Here is a 25,175-nt window from a genome sequence, read left to right on the forward strand (position 1 = left end):
GTTAAATGGGCAGGAGATAATCTGTTACTTTTTATCTCGCATTCCAAAACGGACCAGGAAGGGAGAGGGGCATGGTTGACCCTGACCCCTTCAGCCTCGGGGGCCTGCCCAGTTTTGCTGACAAGGTCGTACATTGCGCAGCGAACGCGAGGACCTTCTCAGTTCTTGGTGCATTCGGATGGGTCCAATCTTTCACGGTACCAATTCGCAGCGGTGCTCAGAAAGGTAGCGCTTGCGGCAGGTTTGGGGACATGTAGAATCACTCCCCATTCCTTCCGGATAGGGGCTGCGACCAGCGCAGCGGCGCTGGGTTGGAGGGGGGAACACATCCAGAGATTGGGTAGATGGAGGTCCCAATGTTATAAGTCATACGTGCGCCCACCAGCAGAGGCGTAGTTGTTTAAGGGGGCCTGGGTAAGCAATCGTTGCGTCTTTGCAGTTTCTGGTTGTGTTGTTCTGTTTCTTGGTTCAGGTCCTTAACTGTGTAATCCGTTTTTAGGTGTGGCTACAGGTCCTACTCGAATCTGGATCATAGGGCACTCTTACGTGCACTGGGCGGCACTGAGGGCTCATTCTCTTCCTAAGGGGCAGCAATTGGGTCTACCGACGTCAAAGGCATCAATACGGTGGTTGGGCCGTAGAGGCTTACAGTGGGATGGTTTGCCGGCCCTCCTCCAGAATGCTAGACATAGATGGGGACAGCCCCACATCATCCTCCTCCACATGGGGGTGAACGATATAGGAAGTGCACCGGCTTTGGACCTCATCAATGCGATGAGGTCCTATGTCAAGTGGATCTGTACAACGTTCCCGGGGGTTAGGTTGGCTTGGTCCAATATTATTCCCCGGTTGCGTTGGAGATTTTTCCCCACACCTAGAGTAGCTTATAGGGTTAGAAAAAAAGTTAATAGGGAGCTGGGTAGAGCTGTGCTGGATATAGGAGGTTTTGTGGTCAGCCATGATCTGATCTCAGTAGATAAAAAAGGGCTGTATCGCCCAGACGGGGTGCACCTGTCTGACGAAGGGCTGGCGATCTTCCTGGCGGACCTCAAAATTGCCTTGGTTAGGAATATTTAGCGGGTGGCGGCAAGAGCCCGGTTTTTGGGAGTGCCTGTCTCTTGTGGCGGGAGGTCGTAGCCATCAACAATTGAGGGCGGAGTCTGCAGAGGTGACAGTCGGGCTAATGGGCGGGGGTGATGTCCTCAGGTCGTGACCTGGGGGGCCCCGCCCCGCGGGTCTGCTGGCTGAAGATCCTTTAGGACGTCCGCGCCTATTAGACGGAATGGGGTGGGGACACATTTGCGGCCCACCCTTGGCATTTGCAATTCCACAACATCTGGCTGCGACCTCTTGTCATATGGAGCTAATAGTGATAATTTTACTAGGCCTCGAATGCCGCCACAGGTTAAATATTTGAATGACTTCTGTTGAAGTCAAGTTAATATGTTGTTAATAAATATGACCATTGTCATGGTCTTAAAACCCAGCTATCTGTGTTGTGTGTTTATTTCTTAGAATAAGTAGTTATTTAAGTGTTTTTGTAAGGGGTTGGAACTACCAAATACAGCATCAGTCCTTAGGGGAATGAAAGGTAGCAGAGTCTCCTGTAATGGAGTTAAGGGATGAGCTGTGACAGGCTAGTGAAAATCCCAGTGCAGTGTAGTAGCAACAATGTTGCAAAGTGAGGGGAGGTCTTAGGCTTACCACTTATAAGGGAAGTTCTGGAACAATCTGGCCTCTTCCACCTGGGATTTTCAAGAAGAAAGTTTCCCTCCCTCCCAACCCGATTTGTGGTGTTAATTGTGTAGTTGCTAAGTCAACGTTTTTCATGGCGTCATTCAGGCAGATGGCTTCCCAGATGGGTTGCTGGTCCTTAGATGCGAAAGGCAGGGATGGGGTTAGTTGACCTAGTCTTTATAAGACCTTAGCCATAATTTTGGTTGCTTCCTGGACGAGCATTGCTGCAGGGCTTTGCTACACCAGTGCCTTAGAGGTTGAAGCGCATCATACTAAACATATCTCCTAGTGGCGGGAGGTCGTAGCCATCAACAATTGAGGGCGGAGTCTGCAGAGGTGACAGTCGGGCTAATGGGCGGGGGTGATGTCCTCAGGTCGTGACCTGGGGGGCCCTGCCCCGCGGGTCTGCTGGCTGAAGATCCTTTAGGATGTCCGCGCCTATTAGACAGAATGGGGTGGGGCCACATTTGCGGCCCACCCTTGGCATTTGCAATTCCACCACATCTGGCTGCGACCTCTTGTCATATGGAGCTAATAGTGATCATTTTACTAGGCCTCGAATGCCGCCACAGGTTAAATATTTGAATGACTTCAGTTGAAGTCAAGGTAATATGTTGTTAATAAATATGACCATTGTCATGGTCTTAAAACCCAGCTATCTGTGTTGTGTGTTTATTTCTTAGAATAAGTAGTTATTTAAGTGTTTTTGTAAGGGGTTGGAACTACCAAATACAGCATCAGTCCTTACCTCTAAACTGCCAGACCACCATGGCAAATAACCGTCCACTGCCTAAGATTAAGCTTTACCGTGTTTAGATTTAGCTGGGAATTGAACCTCATTGGCTGCAGCTAATAAATTCATAAACGTCACTATATTTAGGTGCAGCTGGGCAGTGCAACTCCTTGATTCCAGCTATACAGCCTAAACTGTGCCATATTTAGATATAACTTAGCAGTTTAACCTCTTGACCAACACTGCAGTCTAAATTCTTTAGATAGCTTTAACCCCTAGGCTGCCAACAGTACATTCTAAACTCGCCAAATCCATCATATTTAGAGTTCGCTTTAACTCTTTGGCTACCAGCAGTAAAGTGTAAACTCCACAATATTAAAGGGACATTCATTTTTTATTTCATGGTTCAGATAGAGCATGTCATTTTAAACAACTATGATCTAATTTGTTTTGGTATCACTTGTTGAAAAGCATACCTAGGTAGGCTCAGGAGCTGCTGATTGGTGGCTGCACAGCCATGCCTAATTTTTTTGGCTCACCCAAAGCATTCAGCTAGCTCCCAGTAGTGCATTACTGCAACTTCAACAAAGAGTACCAAGAGAATGAAGCAAATTAGAAAATAGGAGTAAATTGGAAATTTGTTTAACTCTATCTGAAAACTGTTTAAGTTTCATGGCCCTTTGTACAATCTAAGCTCAGCCTTATTTAGATTTAACTTGGTAACTCCTTTTCTGCGAGTGGTGCAGTCTAAGCTCCACTGTGTTTAGATTTAGCTGGAAGATTAAAGACCCATTGACCACCAGTACATTCTAAACATCACTAGATGTAGCTAGGCAGTTTAACCCCTTGGCTGCCAGCATCACAGTATAAACTCTGTCATTTGTGCATTAGCTTGACAGGCAGTCAGTACAGCAAATACAGTGCAAATTATTTATCTGAATATTTTAACCCCAAGGCTGCCAACAGTACATTCTAAGCTCTACCATATTAATAATAATAAGCAGGGACCAGGGGCGTATTTAGGTTTTGTGCTGCCCTAGGCACTCAAAATTCTGCTGCCCCCCCAACCCCCCACCTCACCCCAGGTTTAAGGCCTTTTTTTAGACATAATATTTTTGGGGCAGGGTGTAAAGAAATTAAAAAAAATTATGTTTTTTTAAGTAGATGTTCACCAGGGCTTGCATTCACTCTGGTCACACACACACACACACATATATATATATATATATATATATATATATATATATATATATATATATATATATATGTATATGTATATGTTAAGACATTATTTTGCAAGTCAGATGATTAAAGTGTTTATATCAGAAAAAATATCCTTCACTGTATGATAGTTTGTCAGTAGGTAGTTGTTTAACCTTAAACATCTTCTTTGATGATTGACAGTTATTTAAGCAAAATATCTGCTTGGATAAATATGTAATGAATATACAAACTGGCCTTTAAAAGTACTTAAAAAATACAACAGTAGTTATGATAGGCCCACATACAATCCCATAGGATAGCAATAGCCGGGCCAGCCATTTAAGTCATTAGTAATTGGTTGATTTAGCCACCCGGCCCTGAGTTCAGTAGAGTGGCCCTAGGGACTCAAAATTCTGCTGCCCCTTAAAAATCTGCTGCCCTAGGCACCGGCCTTGTTGGCCTATGCCTTAAAATGCCCCTGGCAGGGACGTTTATCCGCTAGACCACCCGCCATATTTAGATTTACCTTGGCACTTTTTACTCCTTGGCTGCCAGCAGTGCAGTTAAATGTTGTCATAGTGAAGATTAAAGGGACAGTCAACACCAGAATTTTTGTTGTTTTAAAAGATAGATAATCCCTTTATTACCAATTCCCCAGTTTTGCATAAGCAACACAGTTATAATTATACACATTTTACCTCTGTAATTACCTTGTATCTAAGCCTCAGCAGACTGCCCCCTTATTTCAGTTCATTTGACAAACTTGCATTTTAGCCAATCAGAGCTGTCTCCATGGTAAATTCACGTGCATGAGCTCAATGTTATCTATATGAAACACGTGAACTAATGCCCTCTATTGGTGAAAAACTATCAAAATGCATTTAGATTAGAGGCGGCCTTCGAGGACTAAGAAATTAGCATATGAACCCCCTACATTTAGCTTTTAACTAAGAATACCAAGAGAACAAAGCAAAATTGGTGATAAAAGTAAATTGGAAAGTTGATTAAAATTACATGCCCTGTTTGAAACATGAAAGGTTTTTTTTGGACTTGACTGTCCCTTGTTTGCCAGCAGCGCATTCTAAACTTCGCAAGACTGAGATGTAGTTTAATGAAAGCCAAAAGAAAATGATTTAATGATTCAGATAGAACACACAATTTTAAACAACTTTCTAATTTACTTTTATTATCAAATTGTCTTTGTTATCTTGATATAGTTTGCTGAAAAACAGGGAGGTATGCTCAGGAGCGTGCACGTGTCTGGAGAACTGTATGGTTTTGCAAGCGCACAAGGTTGCAGCACTATTTCCTGTCATGTAGTGCACCAGATGCTACCTAGGTATCTCTTCAGTACAGAATACCATGGGAACAAATCAAATGTGATAATAAAAGTAAATTGGAAAGTTGTTTTTTATATGGTCTGCTCTGACTGAATCACAGAAGAGCATCTTGGGTATTATTTTGCTTTAACCCCTTGGCTGGATGGATTAACTCCTTGGCTGCCAGTGGTACATGGCCAACTCTTAGATTTAACTGGGCACTTTAACTCCTTGACTGCCAGTGTTATATTTAAACGCCACCATATTTAGATTTAACTCCTTGACTGCCAGTATTATATTTAAACGCCACCATATTTAGATTTAACTCCTTGACTGCCAGTGTTATATTTAAACGCCACCATATTTAGATTTAACTCCTTGACTGCCAGTACTACAGTTAAACTCTACCATATTTATATTTAACTCCTTGACTGCCAGTATTATATTTAAACGCCACCATATTTAGATTTAACTCCTTGACTGCCAGTATTACAGTTAAACGCCACCATATTTAGATTTAACTCCTTGACTGCCAGTATTATTTTTAAACGCCACCATATTTAGATTTAACTCCTTGACTGCCAGTATTATATTTAAACACCACCATATTTAGATTTAACTCCTTGACTGCCAGTACTACAGTTAAACGCCACCATATTTATATTTAACTCCTTGACTGCCAGTACTTAACTACTTGATTGCCAGCACTAAATTTAAACTCGGGTACAAGGTATTTACAGTCTTTGGCTATGGAATACATTTCAGTTCTCTCACTCACCCAGAAGGTTACATTTGTGTTTATATTCATATTACAGCATTTGTGTCTGGATATTCCAGATACTCTCCCAGTTGCAAGTTAGAGTGGGCCTCAGCATCTAGCAGGACAGCAGCATGTGTCTCTCATTACAGCTGTGGGGATCCCTGGGGGGGGGGGGCAGGATATACAGATGTGAGTCCTCCCAGAGAGGAGGGGATGAGGGAGGAGAGATCAGCTGAATAGTGAGACTAATGAGGGATTGCTACACAGTGAGTGAGGATGGGTGACCGAGGCTGGAATATACAGTGGTCTGGAACATGTACCTTATTGCTTGCGCTTCTCACGCTCCCTGCTCCAGCCCCAGTACATGGTGAGTACAGCTGACTCTTCATGTGCTGTTATCTGGGGTGAGGGAACCTTTAGCACACATCCCTTTGTTAAAGCAATGACCATAACTTATTTTGTAAGTGGCAAATAACATTTAGAAGCACAGACAAAAGGAGAGGAATGCAGCCCCCTTAGCCCTGGGCTATGAATCCTTCCTTGTACTTGTGAGGGAGTCAGATGTGTAGGTTTAATGCATTTAGTCCTGCAGAGATAGCTAAGCAAGAAACATCAGCAGAAATGCACAGCCCTGTAACTAACAAGTAAATGTGACCTGCATAAATGTTACCTCTAATGATAAATTGTATAAATGATTTGTTGTTTAACATTATATTAGTTGTTTACATATTGAAGCTATAAGTGTAAAACTTCAGTTCCTATAACATACTTTAGTTTCTATAAAGTAAAGTTGGAACTTAGGTTTATTCTTATCTAATATGCTGAGGAAAATTAAAGACAGATATAAAACAGACAATTAAAGAAACTACAAATATGACTGTCTAAAAGGGTTTTCACACAGCCTTGTTTGCACAATCTCTTTTATTGCCTGTTTAATGCTGTTCCTAAGTGCTATTAGCAGAAGAGAAGGGAACAACCTATGTTTCAATATGGTGTCACCCATTACTTTATAGAAAGTCTGTGGACCTGACGAAACCAAAAATTTTCAGAGATAAATTACAGAAAAGGGGACCAAATAAATAATGGAAGTATATTGCTTGCAACTTATTTTTACCACACATAATTAAAGGGCATTGCACTCAAAATAAATGTATCTATTCTATTTAAAAAAAAAAATCTAAATTAATTTTAGTGCTTTGTTTATTGAAAAATGGTTATACCTATCCGGAATCTAATGTACCTGTCCGGAATCTAATATACCTGTCCAGAATCTAATGTACCTGTCCGGAATCTAATGTACCTGTCCGGAATCTAATGTACCTGTCCGGAATCTAATATACCTGTCCGGAATCTAATGTACCTGTCCGGAATCTAATGTACCTGTCCGGGAATCTAATTTACCTGTCCGGAATCTAATATACCTGTCCGGAATCTAATATACCTGTCCGTAATCTAATATACCTGTCCGGGAATCTAATATACCTGTCCGGGAATCTAATATACCTGTCCGGTATATTAAAAAATATTAAAAAAAAAAAAATCTAAATTAATTTTAGTGCTTTGTTTATTGAAAAATGGTTATACCTATCCGGAATCTAATGTACCTGTCCGGAATCTAATATACCTGTCCGGAATCTAATGTACCTGTCCGGAATCTAATGTACCTGTCCGGAATCTAATATACCTGTCCGGAATCTAATATACCTGTCCGGAATCTAATATACCTGTCCGGAATCTAATATACCTGTCCTATTTGTATCAATGCTAATTAGCACAAATACAGTTTAACTGACAGGACTTACTTTAATCAATTATTCATTTATTTCATTTTACGTTCCAACACATTTTGAAGAGGCTTAAATAAAAAAAAAAGCTATTATTTCTCTATTTATTCTTTATTATCTATACTCAACTGAACCTTAAAAATATAATGCCAAGTAACGTGCCAGCTGAATGGCACTCCAAGCTGAATAAACCAACTTTTCCTGTGGGAGTGGTCCAACTCAGCCAATAAACAAAGGTTACCAGGGTTGCATTGAAACAAATATACACTTTTTGTTTGTATTACTTTACGTTTAGAACAACTTTTTCCTAACCTTTTTACATGCTAACAAATATTAGAATGTTGTTAAATTTCTATTTTACAAAACAAACATCCCCAAAGTCTGGTACCAGGTGCAGATTTATACTGTTTTAGCTCTGATGATTTAATGGCAAATTAATATATATTGGGGTCAATCAAAATCCTTTAGAAAAGCTCTTTAAATTATTTGTCTACAAAATTCCACATAGTTCTTAGCTGTGAATTTTGTAGACAAATTATTAGCTCTACAACTTTATAAAATAAAAAGCACAAGTCTAGCGCCGAGACGGCGAGACTGCTGATACAGATACTGAGATTAATAGTCATTTCTTTTTATTAGTCTAAAAGAGAAGTTCCTTCTAGTGTTCTGCAATCGTCCTGGAATTTTGGCACCGTAGTAATACATGAACAGAGTGTCTGCAGCTTTTGTAATATTCTATGGCTGCTCAGTTATACCTTAAAGGGACAGTTTACTCAAAGATTTTATCCCCTTTAATTTGTTCCCAACGCTCCACTTTACCTGCTGGAGTGTATTAAATTGTTTACAAGTATTTCCATTAACCTTATATTGGCATTTGAATTAGTTTATTTAGCTTGTGGTGTCCCCACCCATCCTGAAAGTTTTTGGCCACAAGGCCAAGCCAGTAGAAGAAATTACACTCCCAGGGGGTTATAGAAGAGATAAGGTAATAAAATGTTAATTTTCCATTGTTCTCTACAAGTATTGGTGATTGGTTTATGGACAGATAAAGAATAAAGAAGCATGTATATGTACACAATGTGATAAAGTAATGAGATCTGATTATACCTACGAGCTCAGACCATTTTATTAGGTTGTGACTTCAAAACACAAAACCAGCTAATTCATATACACAAATAAGCCTTAAAAAAGCAAATCTCATACATTTTATACTCTGCAGCCAGTAAAAAAAGTAATTGGAAACACATTAAGGGAAAAACAATTTTATAGTATACTGTCCCTTTAAACTGGATATAAATATCCTCAGTCATTATTATACATCTATAGTATATATCAGCAACAATGAACTGGATTGTAAAAGATCTACATACAAAAGGAATGTTTTAAAGCATTTAGCATTTGCATTGAATTTTCTCTCATGATTCAGACAGAGAATATCATTTTAAAGAACTTTCCAAGGTACTTTTATCATCAAATTTGCTTCATTCACTTGGTACCCTTTGTTGAAGTTGCTAACTGGTTGAGCCTTTGACAAGAGGTATGTGCAGCTAGCTCCCAGTGGTGCGTTTCTGCTCCTGAGCCTGCTTAGGTAAGAATACCAAGAGGTTGGAGCCAATTAGATAATAGAAGTAAATTAAAAAGTTATTTACAATTGCTGCTCTGTCTGAATCACACAAAAAATAACTTTACTGTCCTTTAGTTTTAACTTCTCTGCTGTTTTTAGTTTTTGCACATTAAGAAATTAAAGGGACATAAAACCCAAACATTTCTTTCATGACTCAGGTAGAGCATACAATTTTAAACAACTTTCCAATTTACTTCTATTATTACATTTTCTCTGTTTTCTTGTTATCCTTTGTTGAAAAGCGGTAAGGTAAGCTCTGGAGTACTATGCTTTATAATAATGTAATACATTAGCAAGAGCCATAGAGGGCAGCACTAGTTCCTGTCATGTAGTGCTACAGACGTGTGTACGCTACCTATCTAGATATCTCTTCAACAAAGAATAACATCAAAGAATATTCTGTATCTGAATCATGAGAGAAACATTTCGGCTTTTATGTCCCTTTAACTGCATGTTAGGGGTTTGCATCCTGCAGAATACAATCAAACCTCTGGGTTACAGAAAAAGAAGCGAGTATTCTGAGATCAATTTCAAGAAATCACAAGTGAAGCAAACAAAATATACAATGGGCGTAAATTATACGTCAGTAAACATTCTATTCCAATTGTGTCACTGTAAAGTGAATGCTGTCTTACTGAGCTGCCACCAGAATGTTGTCACATTGTCACAGCTGCATGTTTACAAAAACAAATGACATCTGAACATTATGTGACAATCTATACAAATATTTATATATGTTGTGTTATTATTATTATTAATTTCAAAGTAGTTTTAATAATATCTAGTGCTTATTAGACTGTGTGCCTCAAGCAATATTTATTTTATTGCTTCTTGGTCTTCTGAATTCAGGACGTGAACTTTCAATTAGTTTTGTTCTCTTATTTATATCAGTTTTTTCTATAACACATTTAGTTATTCCATTAGTTTAACACTCAGAAGTCCCAGCTATGATTTCCTCTGAATAACTCTGTATCATTAGTAAATACAGTAAAGCAAACATATTACTTTGTGTTATACAGCAACGTATGGCAGTGACATTAAGCAAGTGACATGACTGTCAGCAGATGAACAGATTTACTGGGCAGGAAAGTGATTATTTGTGTAATTATATTCATTTGGTTACTTACACGCTTGTGTGCACAGTTCTACAATTAAATCAGTCAAAAAGTGAATGTATGCTGCTCCCCCCTTGTGTGAAAGATGCAAATTATATCTATAAATACAAATATGAATATATATATACATACATCATGTATTCAGCTTTGTAAAATACTGTGCTGTTCTACAAATAATCATAAATAATAATAACAACAGATACTTTAGCCACAACAACAGAGTGCATGAACATTAACAAATCCATGCACATAATATTAGTACATTCACATATTTATCTTTACTAAATATTTCTTTGTTCTGAAAAGAAGATCTGCTGTTGTGTTTTAACATTTAGTGGTTCTTAACTACATGTATTTTACAATCTATTGAAAGGTAAAGCTTGATTTGTGCATTGTACACAGTGCTTTTGTTTAAACTGTGCAATGAGAAGGCACCAGCTATGCTGTAACGGTTATAGCTCAGCTTCCTGGGTGTCTTGTGAAGTTCAGTTATGCTGTATGGTCTGGATAGATGAGATTCTCCGGATAGCAGAGAGTTTGCAGATCCCAGCCAGGCACAGATAATATTTTAGTGAAAGAGGGAAGTGCTTAATGATACACTCACCAACTGTTGCTAATTTGCTGGCAGCTGCCTAGAAATCTCTGCCATAGTCTGTAGCAGGGTACAAAACTAGCATTGTGCTCATGACAGCTTGTGAGGTTATGTTTTTAAAGCCAGCTGTAAAGGGGCATAATAATTATAGAAATAAAATACTCTAAAGCATGTTATAGCATATTATTATTATTCTACTAATGAATGACAGGATGTGTGTTGGTTTAATCACATGACCAGCAAGTAAGGGGCTCTCTGATATGGGACCCTTAGGCATTGGTCTAATGAGAAATCCGTCTGGGAGGAAGGCGCAATATGTACATTTCTCAGTACATCAGCTGCTTATTTATCAGGGATATAAAGGCCAAAACTCACACTGAGAATAATGATATATCTGAGTCTACAACACAAGAACCATTGTCAGGCTTAATATAGCGAGATGAGGGCAGTTTGGGGGTTGAGGGTCAACATGTGATCCTGTAACCCTTTCAGTGCCAACAGCGCAAAATCTGGGAGAATATATATGTGATACAAATGTCTCCAGTGTTGCAGACAATTTATTGTTACCATTTTTAGCATTAAACATATAATTATGGGTAACATTAGGAGGTATGTGTAATTAAACAATACCCATGGTTGTGTGTATAAACATTTCATTAGGGTAATTAAAGTGAAAATAAATTCCTATATTCCTTATAAAATGCACATGTATAGGATTCACAGGCGACTGCCTTCAACAATAAATCATATTAAAAAAAATGTTCATATTGATTTCTATTTTCAAATGAACCTGTGCCTCTTGGTATCCTTTGTTAAAATGTTGCTGCTTTGCCTAAGAGCATACTGTGGTAGGTTCAGAAAGTGAGCCAATGGGCAGCAGCAGTTGCACGACTGTGCCAGACACCAGCTGCGTTCCTGCAGCTCCTGAGCTAGATTATGTGACTCATGTCCGTCTAGGATCTCAGATTTGATCCCATAAGTTGCAGCCCACATGAGTCATATGTCTGTCTAGGACCTCAGATCAGACCTCATAATGTGCATTCCACGTGAGTCATATGCCCATCTAGTACCTCATATCAGACCCCATGACGCACAGTCCATGTAAGTCATATGCCCATCTAGTACCTCATATCAGACCCCATGATGCACAGTCCATGTAAGTCATATGCCCATCTAGTACCTCAGATCAGACCCCATGACGCACAGTCCATGTAAGTCATATGCCCATCTAGTACCCCATATCAGACCCCATGATGCACAGTCCACGTGAGTCATATGTTCATCTAGTACCTCATATCAGACCCCATGACGCACAGTCTATGTAAGTCATATGCCCATCTAGTACCTCATATCAGACCCCATGACGCAAAGTCCATGTGAGTCATATGCCCATCTAGTACCTCAGATCAGAAACCATGACGCACAGTCCATGTAAGTCATATGCCCATCTAGTACCTCAGATCAGAACCCATGATGCACAGTCCATGTAAGTCATATGCCCATCTCGTACCTCTGATCAGAACCCATGATGCACAGTCCATGTAAGTCATATGCCCATCTAGTACCTCGGATCAGAACCCATGACGCACAGTCTATGTAAGTCATATGCCCATCTAGTACCTCAGATCAGAACCCATGAAGCACAGTCCATGTAAGTCATATGCCCATCTAGTACCTCATATCAGACCCCATGACGCACAGTCCATGTAAGTCATATGCCCATCTAGTGCCTCATATCTGACCCCATGACGCACAGTCCATGTAAGTCATATGCCCATCTAGTACCTCATATCAGACCCCATGACGCACAGTCCATGTAAGTCATATGCTCATCTAGTACCTCAAATCAGACCCCATGACGCACAGTTCATGTAAGTCATATGCCCATCTAGTACCTCATATCAGACCCCATGACACACAGTCCATGTAAGTCATATGCCCATCTAGTACCTCATATCAGACCCCATGACGCACAGTCCATGTAAGTCATATGCCCATCTAGTACCTCATATCAGACCCCATGACACACAGTCCATGTAAGTCATATGCCCATCTAGTACCTCGGATCAGAACCCATGACGCACAGTCCATGTAAGTCATATGCCCATCTAGTACCTCGGATCAGAACCCATGATGCACAGTCCATGTAAGTCATATGCCCATCTAGTACCTCATATCAGACCCTATGACGCACAGTCCATGTAAGTCATATGCCCATCTAGTACCTCATATCAGACCCCATGATGCACAGTCCATGTAAGTCATATGCCCATCTAGTACCTCAAATCAGACCCCATGACGCACAGTCCATGTAAGTCATATGCCCATCTAGTACCTCATATCAGACCCCATGACGCACAGTCCATGTAAGTCATATGCCCATCTAGTACCTCGGATCAGAACCCATGACGCATAGTCCATGTGAAGAAAGAAATTATTTCCACAGCACCTGATTATACCACCTAAGCTCCTCCTAATAGCAAGATCTCTCAACCAGATCTCATGGGTAACTGAAAATATGGACTGCCACACAATGGATTCTCCAACTATAAAGTCATCATGAAATATCTCTCGAAACATCTAGTCTGTACAAGCATATACATTATACAATATGTATGACATATAAGGATGCTGAATAAGCAGATACAGAGATTTAAAAAGAATGTAACCTCTCTGGACCGATCATCCAAGGCATCTAATAACATACGCATTTTTTATCAAATAATGAATGTCACTAAGGGACAATATGGAAAAATCCTAATTATTTTCGAGTGAGAATCACAAAGCCATTTTATAAAATCATTTTATAAAAGCTACCTTCACACAAGGTCTTTTATATAAGTTCTTTTAACAAGTTTTTTTATCCAAGTCTTCACAAAAAATGCAAATACAGAAGTAATGTATATTCACATATTTACACAACCTATTAGATATAATAATTTTCAAAGTCTTACTCAACATAAAAATTAAATTAAACTAGCTTACTAATAACCAAAACAAAAGCCAAAGCGAAAGTAAAAAATATTTTTTTGCCATACCGGATGCTACGTATACCGGATATGACGTCATGACCATAAACACCAGGAACCGGAAGTGACGAAAATACACTTCCGGTCTGACGAAAAAAACTTTTGGTGCTCAAACACAAGTAAGCTATTCCTAGCTTTACAAGGAGACACTTTTCATACAGCTGTTACCAGTCTTCAAAAAGGTCTTGTTGAAGACCGAAACGCGTAGACATTTAGTTTATTCTGGCAAACGGCTCAGGTTCTCACTCTGGTAAGCAATCTACCTCTTAATCAAAGTGTTTTAGCGTTATTGCACTATGTCATCTACCTTTTATAGGGCATAGGATATCGATCACCACTTTACATTGAAGATTTGTTTGAAGATTTTATGGGAAAGTATCATATACCAAGAAAGTAATATATTTTATATCATGAAAGTTTAAGACTATTAAACATAGGATTACAGCTCATTGGATACAATTTGTGGATACTATTAATATCCGGACAAATAATTTTTTCATATTTTTGACATCATTTTTTCATATTTTTGACACTTTTTGTTATTTATATATTTTTATCTCTAAACCCCCATGGTTTCGAACACTTAAGTATATACATTTTTATATTTTTACATTTTTGGTGTACACCACAACATTTTTATTAATCAGTTTTTAATAAGTTTCTATTTTTGTTTATCATCACCGGTTTTACATCATCACCCAATTGGATACAAATACACTTTTCATTTTTGTAACTTTTGGACACTCATCTGTTGTTGGTTTTTCTGTTCATCCCTCCACAATAAGGATTTTAGACACTATTTGAACTCCCTTTTTTCACTCATATATAAGATTGATATTTTATGTTGTATAATGTGTATTGTGCATTTTATATAATTTGTGTATTTACACCACTTGTTATTTGTATACTTTGTGCAAATTGTACATTTGCACCCTTTGTTATTTACACCACTTGATAATCTATACGTTTGGATTACGTAATTTATTGGTGGATGTATCACACTGCATCTCTGTAGACCGAAGGTCACTTGATTGTATTCAATGTACCCATTGTAAATCATTCTAGCATTGTCATATACACCCAACACCCTCCGATCACCCCTTCGGAATTATACAATGCCTCTTAGCGTCTATTTTATTGTAACTCTAGTTTTTAATATTGTTCAATAAATACCTTTTAATTCGTATTTGCAATCGTTTTCCCCTCTATCCCTGTTTTAGCTTTACTCGCCTTTTTTTGGCTTCTTTAGCGCTCCTCATCCCCTCATAGTCCATGTGAGTCATATGCCCATCTAGTACCTCAGATCAGACCCCATAACATGCAGTAATGTGAGTCATATGCCTGTCTGGGACCTCACATCAGACCCCATAATGCACAGTCCATGTGAATCATACGTCCGTCTAGGACCTCAAATCAGACCCCATAACGTGCAGTCCATGTAGGTCATATGCCCATCTAGCACCTTTAGATCAGGGCCCATAAGTTGCAGCCCACATGAGTCATATGTCCATATAGGACCTCAGATCAGACACCATAATGTGCAGTCCATGTGAGTCATATGTCCATCTAGTACCTCAGTTCAGACTGTATAAGAAAAATCCATTTAATTCATATACCCTTTTAGGACCTTAGATCAGACCCCATAACGTGCAGTCCATGTGAGTCATATGCATGTCTAGTACCTCAGGTCAGACAGTATAACGCAAATGCCACGTGAATCATATACCCTTCTAGGACCTTAGATCAGACCCCATAATGTGAAGTTAAAGTGAGTCAAATGACCATCTAGGACCTCATATCAAACCCCATAACGTGCAGTCCATGTGAGTCATATGCCCGTCTAGGACCTCAGATCAGACCCCATAACGTGCAGTCCATGTGAGTCATATGCCCATCTAGGACTTCAGATCAGACCCCATAACGTGCAGTCCATGTGAGTCATATGCCCACCTAGGACCTCAGATCAGACCCCATAATGTGCAGTCCATTTGAGTTTTATGCCCATCTAGGACCTCCGATCAAACCAACTGCCCTGTAGTTGTATGCCCATACCGAACCCCAAACCAGACTCATCAGACCCAACTATCCCTGGCCTGCAGTACTGGGTACAAACAGCTTCTGCTCAGCGATCCCCCTGTATGACAAGAACAGCTCCTCATGCATACACAGGCCACAATGCGCATGACGAGAACACCTCCTCATGCATACACAGGCCGCAATGCACATGACGAGAACACCTTCTCATACATACACAGGCCGCAATGCTCATGACGAGAACACCTTCTCATACATACACAGGCCGCAATGCGCATGACGAGAACACCTCCTCATGCATACACAGGCCGCAATGCTCATGACGAGAACACCTTCTCATACATACACAGGCCGCAATGCGCATGACGAGAACACCTCCTCATGCATACACAGGCCGCAATGCGCATGACGAGAACACCTTCTCATACATACACAGGTCGCAATGCGCATGACAAGAACACCTTCTCATACATACACAGACCGCAATGCGCATGACGAGAACACCTTCTCATACATACACAGGCCGCAATGCGCATGGCGAGAACACCTTCTCATACATACACAGGCCGCAATGCGCATGACGAGAACACCGCCTCATACATACACATGCCGCAATGCGCATGACGAGAACACCTTCTCATACACACACAGGCCGCAATGCGCATGACGAGAACACCTTCTCATACATACACAGGCCGCAATGCGCATGACGAGAACACCTTCTCATACACACACAGGCCGCAATGCGCATGACGAGAACACCTTCTCATGCATACACAGGCCGCAATGCGCATGACGAGAACACCTCCTCATACATACACAGGCCGCAATGCGCATGATGAGAACACCTCCTCATGCATACACAGGCCGCAATGCGCATGACGAGAACACCTCCTCATGCATACACAGGCCGCAATGCGCATGACGAGAACACCTTCTCATACATACACAGGCAGCAATGTGCATGACGAGAACACCTCCTCATATATACACAGGCCGCAATGCGCATGACGAGAACACCTCCGTCCTCATACATACACAGGCCGCAATGCGCATGACAAGAACACCTTCGTCCTCATACATACACATGCCGCAATGCGCATGACGAGTACACCTTCCATACATACACAGGCAGCAATGCGCATGAGAACACTGCCTCATACGTAAACAGGCCGCAATGCGCATGACGAGAACACCTCATACATACACAAGGAGTAATGCGCATGACGAGAACACCTCCTCATGCATACACAGGCCGCAATGCGCATGACGAGAACACCTCCTCATACATACACAGGCAGCAATGTGCATGACGAGAACACCTCCGTCCTCATACATACACAGGCCGCAATGCGCATGACGAGAACACCTCCTCATACATACACAGGCCGCAATGCGCATGATGAGAACACTGCCTCATACATACACAGGCCGCAATGCGCATGACGAGAACACCTTCTCATACATACACAGGCCGCAATGCGCATGACGAGAACACTGCCTCATACATACACAGGCCGCAATGCGCATGACGAGAACACCGCCTCATACATACACAGGCCGCAATGCGCATGACGAGAACACCTCCTCATACATACACAGGCCGCAATGCGCATGACGAGAACACCTTCTCATACATACACAGGCCGCAATGCGCATGACGAGAACACCTCCTCATACATACACAGGCCGCAATGCGCATGACGAGAACACCTCCTCATACATACACAGGCTGCAATGCGCATGACGAGAACACCGCCTCATACATACACAGGCCGCAATGCGCATGACGAGAACACCTTCTCATACATACACAGGCCGCAATGCGCATGACGAGAACACCTCCTCATACATACACAGGCCGCAATGCGCATGACGAGAACACCTCCTCATACATACACAGGCCGCAATGCGCATGACGAGAACACCTCCTCATACATACACAGGCCGCAATGCGCATGACGAGAACACCGCCTCATACATACACAGGCCGCAATGCGCATGACGAGAACACCTTCTCATACATACACAGGCCGCAATGCGCATGACGAGAACACCGCCTCATACATACACAGGCCGCAATGCGCATGACGAGAACACCTCCTCATACATACACAGGCCGCAATGCGCATGACGAGAACACCTTCTCATACATACACAGGCCGCAATGCGCATGACGAGAACACCGCCTCATACATACACAGGCCGCAATGCGCATGACGAGAACACCTCCTAATACATACACAGGCCGCAATGCGCATGACGAGAACACCGCCTCATACATACACAGGCAGCAATGTGCATGACGAGAACACCTTCTCATACATACACAGGCCGCAATGCGCATGACGAGAACACCTTCTCATACATACACAGGCCGCAATGCGCATGACGAGAACACCGCCTCATATATACACAGGCCGCAATGCGCATGACGAGAACACCTCCGTCCTCATACATACACAGGCCGCAATGCGCATGACGAGAACAGCTTTTCATGCACATCAGGTTAAAATCCTGGACTGTCTGCTTAAATATAGCATAAATATAGGATACCTGGCAACTATATTTGTAAATCTAGGCTATAGATTGTGACAGAAGATATTTACATATTTACAAATGGAACGTTTTTTGGAATGTAAGCTTCTTGATACTTAAAGGGACATAAAACAACATTTTGCAGTATGCAGTAATACTTTATTGGACTAACATATAGTAAAAGAAAAGCTGTTGAGAGTTTCCTCTATACCTCAGGTTTAAAGCAATACTGCAATACTCTTGTTACTTTCATATTTAACTACTGAACTAATACGGCTACTCCAGTCTACGTGATTCACATAAAATATGCAATTTTAAATAACTTTTCAGTTTTTTTCTATTATCAATTTTGCTTCATTCACATAGTAACCTGAAGAAGCAGCAATGCAGTACTGGGAGCTAGCTGAACACAGCAGTACGCCAATGACAACCGACAATGCAAAACAAATGCAAAACAATTCAACTGTGACCTTATAGTCAGCAGATTAAAGCCCTGATTGGCTTCTCCAAATAAAGCAAATGTTGGATGGAGTTTGGCTATTGAAATATAATTGCTTTAAAAAGGATGTTAATTTGTTTTAAAAATGTTTACACTTGGCTGCTATGATATTCTATAGCAGCACAACAGACATGTATTGTCATTACAAGGTGATTACTGTCCTTTTAAATGGTATTTTATGTGTGTCTTCTTCACATCCAAAAACCTGCATAGCCAGATGAACATTTATCAAGGTAAAAGGTGTTTTTCTAAAATGATTTAAATAGTACTGAAAAGACTTCTTACTGTGAGCCCTTATGAATTAGCAAATACGATTTAGGCAAACTGCACCTCACACCCTGGGTCTTTTTTCTCCTAAACAATCGTGTCCAATATTTTGTAATGATATTAAAACAGTAACCCCTTGTAGACCAAAGTGAACTGCACCTCACTGCATAGCAAGGCATGGCAGCCCTTTCTGGCAGTTAGGGGGTTAATGAAAACAAAGCCCATTTATTCGGCTCGTGGGAGAGATAAGTTGCAGCTATATATATTTGTTGTAATACAGATAAAGTATTAAAGTCCATGCGAGTCCTGGGAAAAAATCATGAACTTTCTGTGTGTGGAAGATTCATGTCTGCCAAGATAATACTAATACATATGGATCTCATTAGATTAACGCTCGGGTCCCTTGTAGCCCCGAACTGGGGCCCACATTCTGGGTTGTGTAGCATTTATGACTCTGATAGTTCTTGTCTCAAAAACCATTCTAACCCTAAACACTAATATGCTTTTTATATCATTATAGAAAGGGAAATTCAAAACATAACCCCCATAAATTAATTCAAATAAAGAAAAGAAAACAACACTGTAATAAGATTTATTTTTATTTTTCTTGCTTTTGCTGTAAAATGTCTGTGAAAATGATGCTATCCTCACACTTCCCAGAAAGGTGGAGTTCAGATTCCGTAACCTAAGTATGCTGCAAATTGCTGCAAATCACCTGACTATACTACATACTGTACAGTGATTGCTTAGAGCAGAACACACGCTCATTATTAAGAGACACAAATAATCACCAAGGGGTTTATTACAAATTTGAAAACTCTGCACTTTATACTAAGGGGCCGATTTATCATGGCCCGAATGGGGTCAAATACATCTGTTTCCGCACGAGCCTTCTTAAGTCCTCTGCTGCTTAACTCGTCCACCGCCTCTGATCGCATACGATCGGGTTCATTGACACCCCATGCTATCGGCCGATTGGCCGCAAATCTGCAGGGGGCGGCATTGCACAAGCAGTTTACCAGAAATGCTTGTGCAATGTTAAATGCCAACAACGTATGCTGTCTGCATTTATCGATGTCTTGCGGACATGATCGATACAGCGGATCATGTCCGCCAGACTCATGATAAATCGGCCCCTATGTATATTTTGTGTGGAAATATGCTTTAATGATATTTACTACAGTATACTATATATATAAGTTTTTTTCTTGATGACATTTCACATTTATAGCGTGGGTAGTGGTTGTAGGGGACCTGACATATTGGTACTATGTAAAATATAGATTAGCAAGTCCTACGTTGCAAAAAGACCTGCATGCAAAGCTGTTAAAACTACCACTTTGTTAGTACATTTTCCATGCGTTTGCAGTCCAAGAGGCATACCCCTTGAAAAGTAGCTTCAGTATATTTATCTTATTAACCGTTGCTTAAACAATTAAATATAAATAAAATTCTGCACTAAAGCCTAGTTTCCATAGAGGTGGTAAAGTTTGTAAACTGGTGGTAACACAATAGTTCTCCATAGACCTTAATGTAGTTACATGTTTTTATCACCAATTTCTACCTCAATGGAAATAAGCCCCTTGTTGTTTATTGCTGTGTAGGTTGTTGCAGGCTCATAATTCTAATTCTTGCAGGATACATTCCAGCCTCTCTGTGACACGTGAAATAAAGATTATGTTCATAGTTAAATTACCGGAAAAGTGAGCAAAATAAATCATGAACATACATTGCAAATGATTTCACCAGCAATTACATATTTTATGCAGAATTACATTTTGAGGTAAATGTTCCTTTAATAACTATTTATACTTCAGCTCTCACATAATTTTTTTCTATTCATTATCTTATCTTTTATCTTCTCACATCTTCTAACAGTAAATGACTGTATGTGTTACCATAAAAGAGCATAGTTTAAAAGCCGGAACAAACACAAATACCTTACAATGCACTGTGCAAACCCTACATGAGGATTAATAGTGTCTGTTATTGTAATGGGAAACATTACTTCAAAGAGACTAGTATTTAGTACAATTATGTGAGGCAGTATTTAGTACAGTTATGGGAGGCAGTATTTAGTACAATTATAGGAGGCAGTATTTAGTACGGTTATGTGAGGCAGTATTTAGTACAGTTATGGGAGGCAGTATTTAGTACAGTTATGGGAGGCAGTATTTAGTACAATTATAGGAGGCAGTATTTAGTACAGTTATGGGAGGCAGTATTTAGTACAGTTATAGGAGGCAGTATTTTGTACAATTATAGGAGGCAGTATTTAGTACAGTTATGGGAGGCAGTATTTAGTACAGTTATGGGAGGCAGTATTTAGTACAGTTATGGGAGGCAGTATTTAGTACAGTTATGGGAGGCAGTATTTAGTACAATTATAGGAGGCAGTATTTAGTACAATTATAGGAGGCAGTATTTAGTACTGTTATGGGAGGCAGTATTTAGTACAATTATAGGAGGCAGTATTTAGTACGGTTATGTGAGGCAGTATTTAGTACAGTTATGGGAGGCAGTATTTAGTACAGTTATTGGAGGCAGTATTTAGTACAGTTATGGGAGGCAGTATTTAGTACAGTTATGGGAGGCAGTATTTAGTACAGTTATGGGAGGCAGTATTTAATACAATTATGGGAGGCAGTATTTAGTACAGTTATGGGAGGCAGTATTTAGTACAGTTATGGGAGGCAGTATTTAGTACAGTTATGGGAGGCAGTATTTAGTACAGTTATGGGAGGCAGTATTTAGTACAGTTATGGGAGGCAGTATTTAGTACAGTTATGGGAGGCAGTATTTAGTACAATTATGGGAGGCAGTATTTAGTACAATTATGGGAGGCAGTATTTAGTACAATTATGGGAGGCAGTATTTAGTACAATTATAGGAGGCAGTATTTAGTACAGTTATGGGAGGCAGTATTTAGGACAGTTATGGGAGGCAGTATTTAGTACAGTTATAGGAGGCAGTATTTAGAACAGTTACGGGAGGCAGTATTTAGTACAGTTACGGGAGGCAGTATTTAGTACAGTTATGGGAGGCAGTATTTAGTACAGTTATGGGAGGCAGTATTTAGTACAGTTATGGGAGGCAGTATTTAGTACAGTTATGGGAGGCAGTATTTAGTACAGTTATGGGAGGCAGTATTTAGTACAGTTATGGGAGGCAGTATTTAGTACAGTTATGGGAGGCAGTATTTAGTACAGTTATGGGAGGCAGTATTTAGTACAGTTATGGGAGGCAGTATTTAGTACAATTATGGGAGGCAGTATTTAGTACAATTATGGGAGGCAGTATTTAGTACAGTTATGGGAGGCAGTATTTAGTACAGTTATGGGAGGCAGTATTTAGTACAATTATGGGAGGCAGTATTTAGTACAGTTATGGGAGGCAGTATTTAGTACAGTTATGTGAGGTAGTATTTAGTACAGATATGGGAGGCAGTATTTAGTACAATTATGTGAGGCAGTATTTAGTACAGTTATGTGAGGCAGTATTTAGTACAGTTATGTGAGGCAGTATTTAGTACAGTTATGGGAGGCAGTATTTAGTACAGTTATGGGAGGCAGTATTTAGTACAGTTATAGGAGGCAGTATTTAGTACAGTTATGGGAGGTAGTATTTAGTACAAATATAGGAGGCAGTATTTAGTACAGTTATGGGAGGCAGTATTTAGTACAGTTATGGGAGGCAGTATTTAGTACAGTTATGGGAGGCAGTATTTAGTACAGTTATGAGAGGCAGTTTTTAGTACAGTTATGGGAGGCAGTATTTAGTACAGTTATGGGAGGCAGTATTTAGTACAGTTATTAGAGGCAGTTTTTAGTACAGTTATGGGAGGCAGTATTTAGTACAATTATGTGAGGCAGTATTTAGTACAATTATAGGAGGCAGTATTTAGTACAGTTATGGGAGGCAGTATTTAGTACAATTATAGGAGGCAGTATTTAGTACAGTTATGGGAGGCAGTATTTAGTACAGTTATGGGAGGCAGTATTTAGTACAGTTATGGGAGGCAGTATTTAGTACAATTAAGGGAGGCAATATTTAGTACAATTATGGGAGGCAGTATTTGGTACAGTTATGGGAGACAGTATTTAGTAGAGTTATGGGAGACAGTATTTAGTAGAGTTATGGGAGGCAGTATTTAGTACAATTATGGGAGGCAGTATTTAGTACAATTATGGGAGGCAGTATTTAGTACAGTTATGGGAGGCAGTATTTAGTACAGTTATGGGAGGCAGTATTTAGTACAGTTATGGGAGGCAGTATTTAGTACAATTATGTGAGGCAGTATTTAGTACAGTTATGGGAGGCAGTATTTAGTACAGTTATGGGAGGCAGTATTTAGTACAGTTATGTACAGTTATGAGAGGCAGTTTTTAGTACAGTTATGGGAGGCAGTATTTAGTACAATTATGTGAGGCAGTATTTAGTACAGTTATGGGAGGCAGTATTTAGTACAGTTATGGGAGGCAGTATTTAGTACAGTTATGGGAGGCAGTTTTTAGTACAGTTATGGGAGGCAGTATTTAGTACAATTAAGGGAGGCAGTATTTAGTACAATTAAGGGAGGCAGTATTTAGTACAATTATGGGAGGCAGTATTTGGTACAGTTATGGGAGACAGTATTTAGTACAATTATAGGAGGCCCAGCTTCATGGAGATTCCTATCACAATAATACGAGGCCCAGACTCAATCTTGTGGTGCAATTAAAGACTTTACTGCAGGAAAATCTTGATTTAGATAAGTGATCTATTCAGAGGCCCTGACATGATTAATTTTTAGTGGTAAAATGGAAAATCCTAATCCAAAATATTGATAATTTTATACACTTTTGGACATTATAATCTCACCATAGAAATAACTACCCAATATGACCACAGGTGTCAACTGTCCCAATTTTGTTGGGACAACCCAGGCTAAGATGTGTGAAAATATAGTAAACAGCGCCAAATGAGTAGGCAGACAAGCTCACTAAGACAGAGCGATCCCCTAACAGGATCGTTTAAAAGAATCTAGAGAAATGGGTGTAGGGTCCCTTTGAGATACCAGCCCGAGTTTCCACATTATTTGTAAGCACATTTCCTTTTCAGGCACTATAGCTTTTCAGATTTTGCACCTTGTTCTTTTTGTTGTTTTTAGGTACCTGCCGGATATCTTCAAGAAACACCCAGACATTTTACTCCAACTACTGGAAATACACCTCTTTCTAACACCACACGTTCATCGTCTGATTTTTTGTTCTGGACTTTACCATTATTATCACTTTTTGCTCAGGACCTTCTTTTTCAGGACCATTGTGTCCATATCCTGGACTTTTCTCTAGCATTTATTGTACATCAATTTTCTGACATGTCATTTTATTTTTTTTCAGCTGATCTTGGGACACTAAGCCCATTATAGTGTACACTATACAAACCACGACTGTCCATTTTTTGTATACCTTCTAGTGCTCTAAATTGTTGAGCGCTATTATATTCTGTACTATTGTACTGTTTTGCATTTGTTTTAAATATATTAAAACTGTTTAAGCACTATTTCTTTCTTACTCACTATATCTCTTGCACACTTTAGCCTTTTAGTGTTTGGCACTCCTACACCCATTTCTCTACAACCCAGGCTAAGGTTATAAAATATAAATAAACAAATATATGTATTATATATATATATATATATATATATATATATATATATATATATATATATATATATATATATATAGTTGCTACACTTGAGTATGGCAGTCTCCCCAACTACTATATGAACGCAGGGAGTCGGTAAAGTAAAGCGGTAAGATCCACCACTGTCTTACTTTATTAAAGGGACATAAATACTTTAATAGATGATCCTTACAGTTATTGATTTCACCGTTGATTGGCTTCTTCTGGGTGTATGTAACAAACAACATACATTTTCTGTTAAATAGATGGCAGT

General features: G+C 39.8%; 1 protein-coding gene across 1 annotated transcript in view; it reads left to right on the forward strand.

The window, feature by feature from the left end:
- The first annotated feature begins 6,006 nt into the window (after positions 1–6,006).
- LOC128650429 (disintegrin and metalloproteinase domain-containing protein 33) overlaps positions 6,007–25,175 on the forward strand; it is a 371,794-nt gene continuing 352,625 nt past the window's right edge. The window contains exon 1 of the mRNA XM_053704369.1: positions 6,007–6,119. Within this exon, the coding sequence (XP_053560344.1) occupies positions 6,029–6,119 (91 nt within the window). The 5' untranslated portion in view covers positions 6,007–6,028. The remainder of the gene's footprint in view (positions 6,120–25,175) is intronic.

The sequence above is a fragment of the Bombina bombina genome, chromosome 2 (genome assembly GCF_027579735.1).
Source record: "Bombina bombina isolate aBomBom1 chromosome 2, aBomBom1.pri, whole genome shotgun sequence".
In the NCBI taxonomy this organism is placed as follows: domain Eukaryota; kingdom Metazoa; phylum Chordata; class Amphibia; order Anura; family Bombinatoridae; genus Bombina; species Bombina bombina.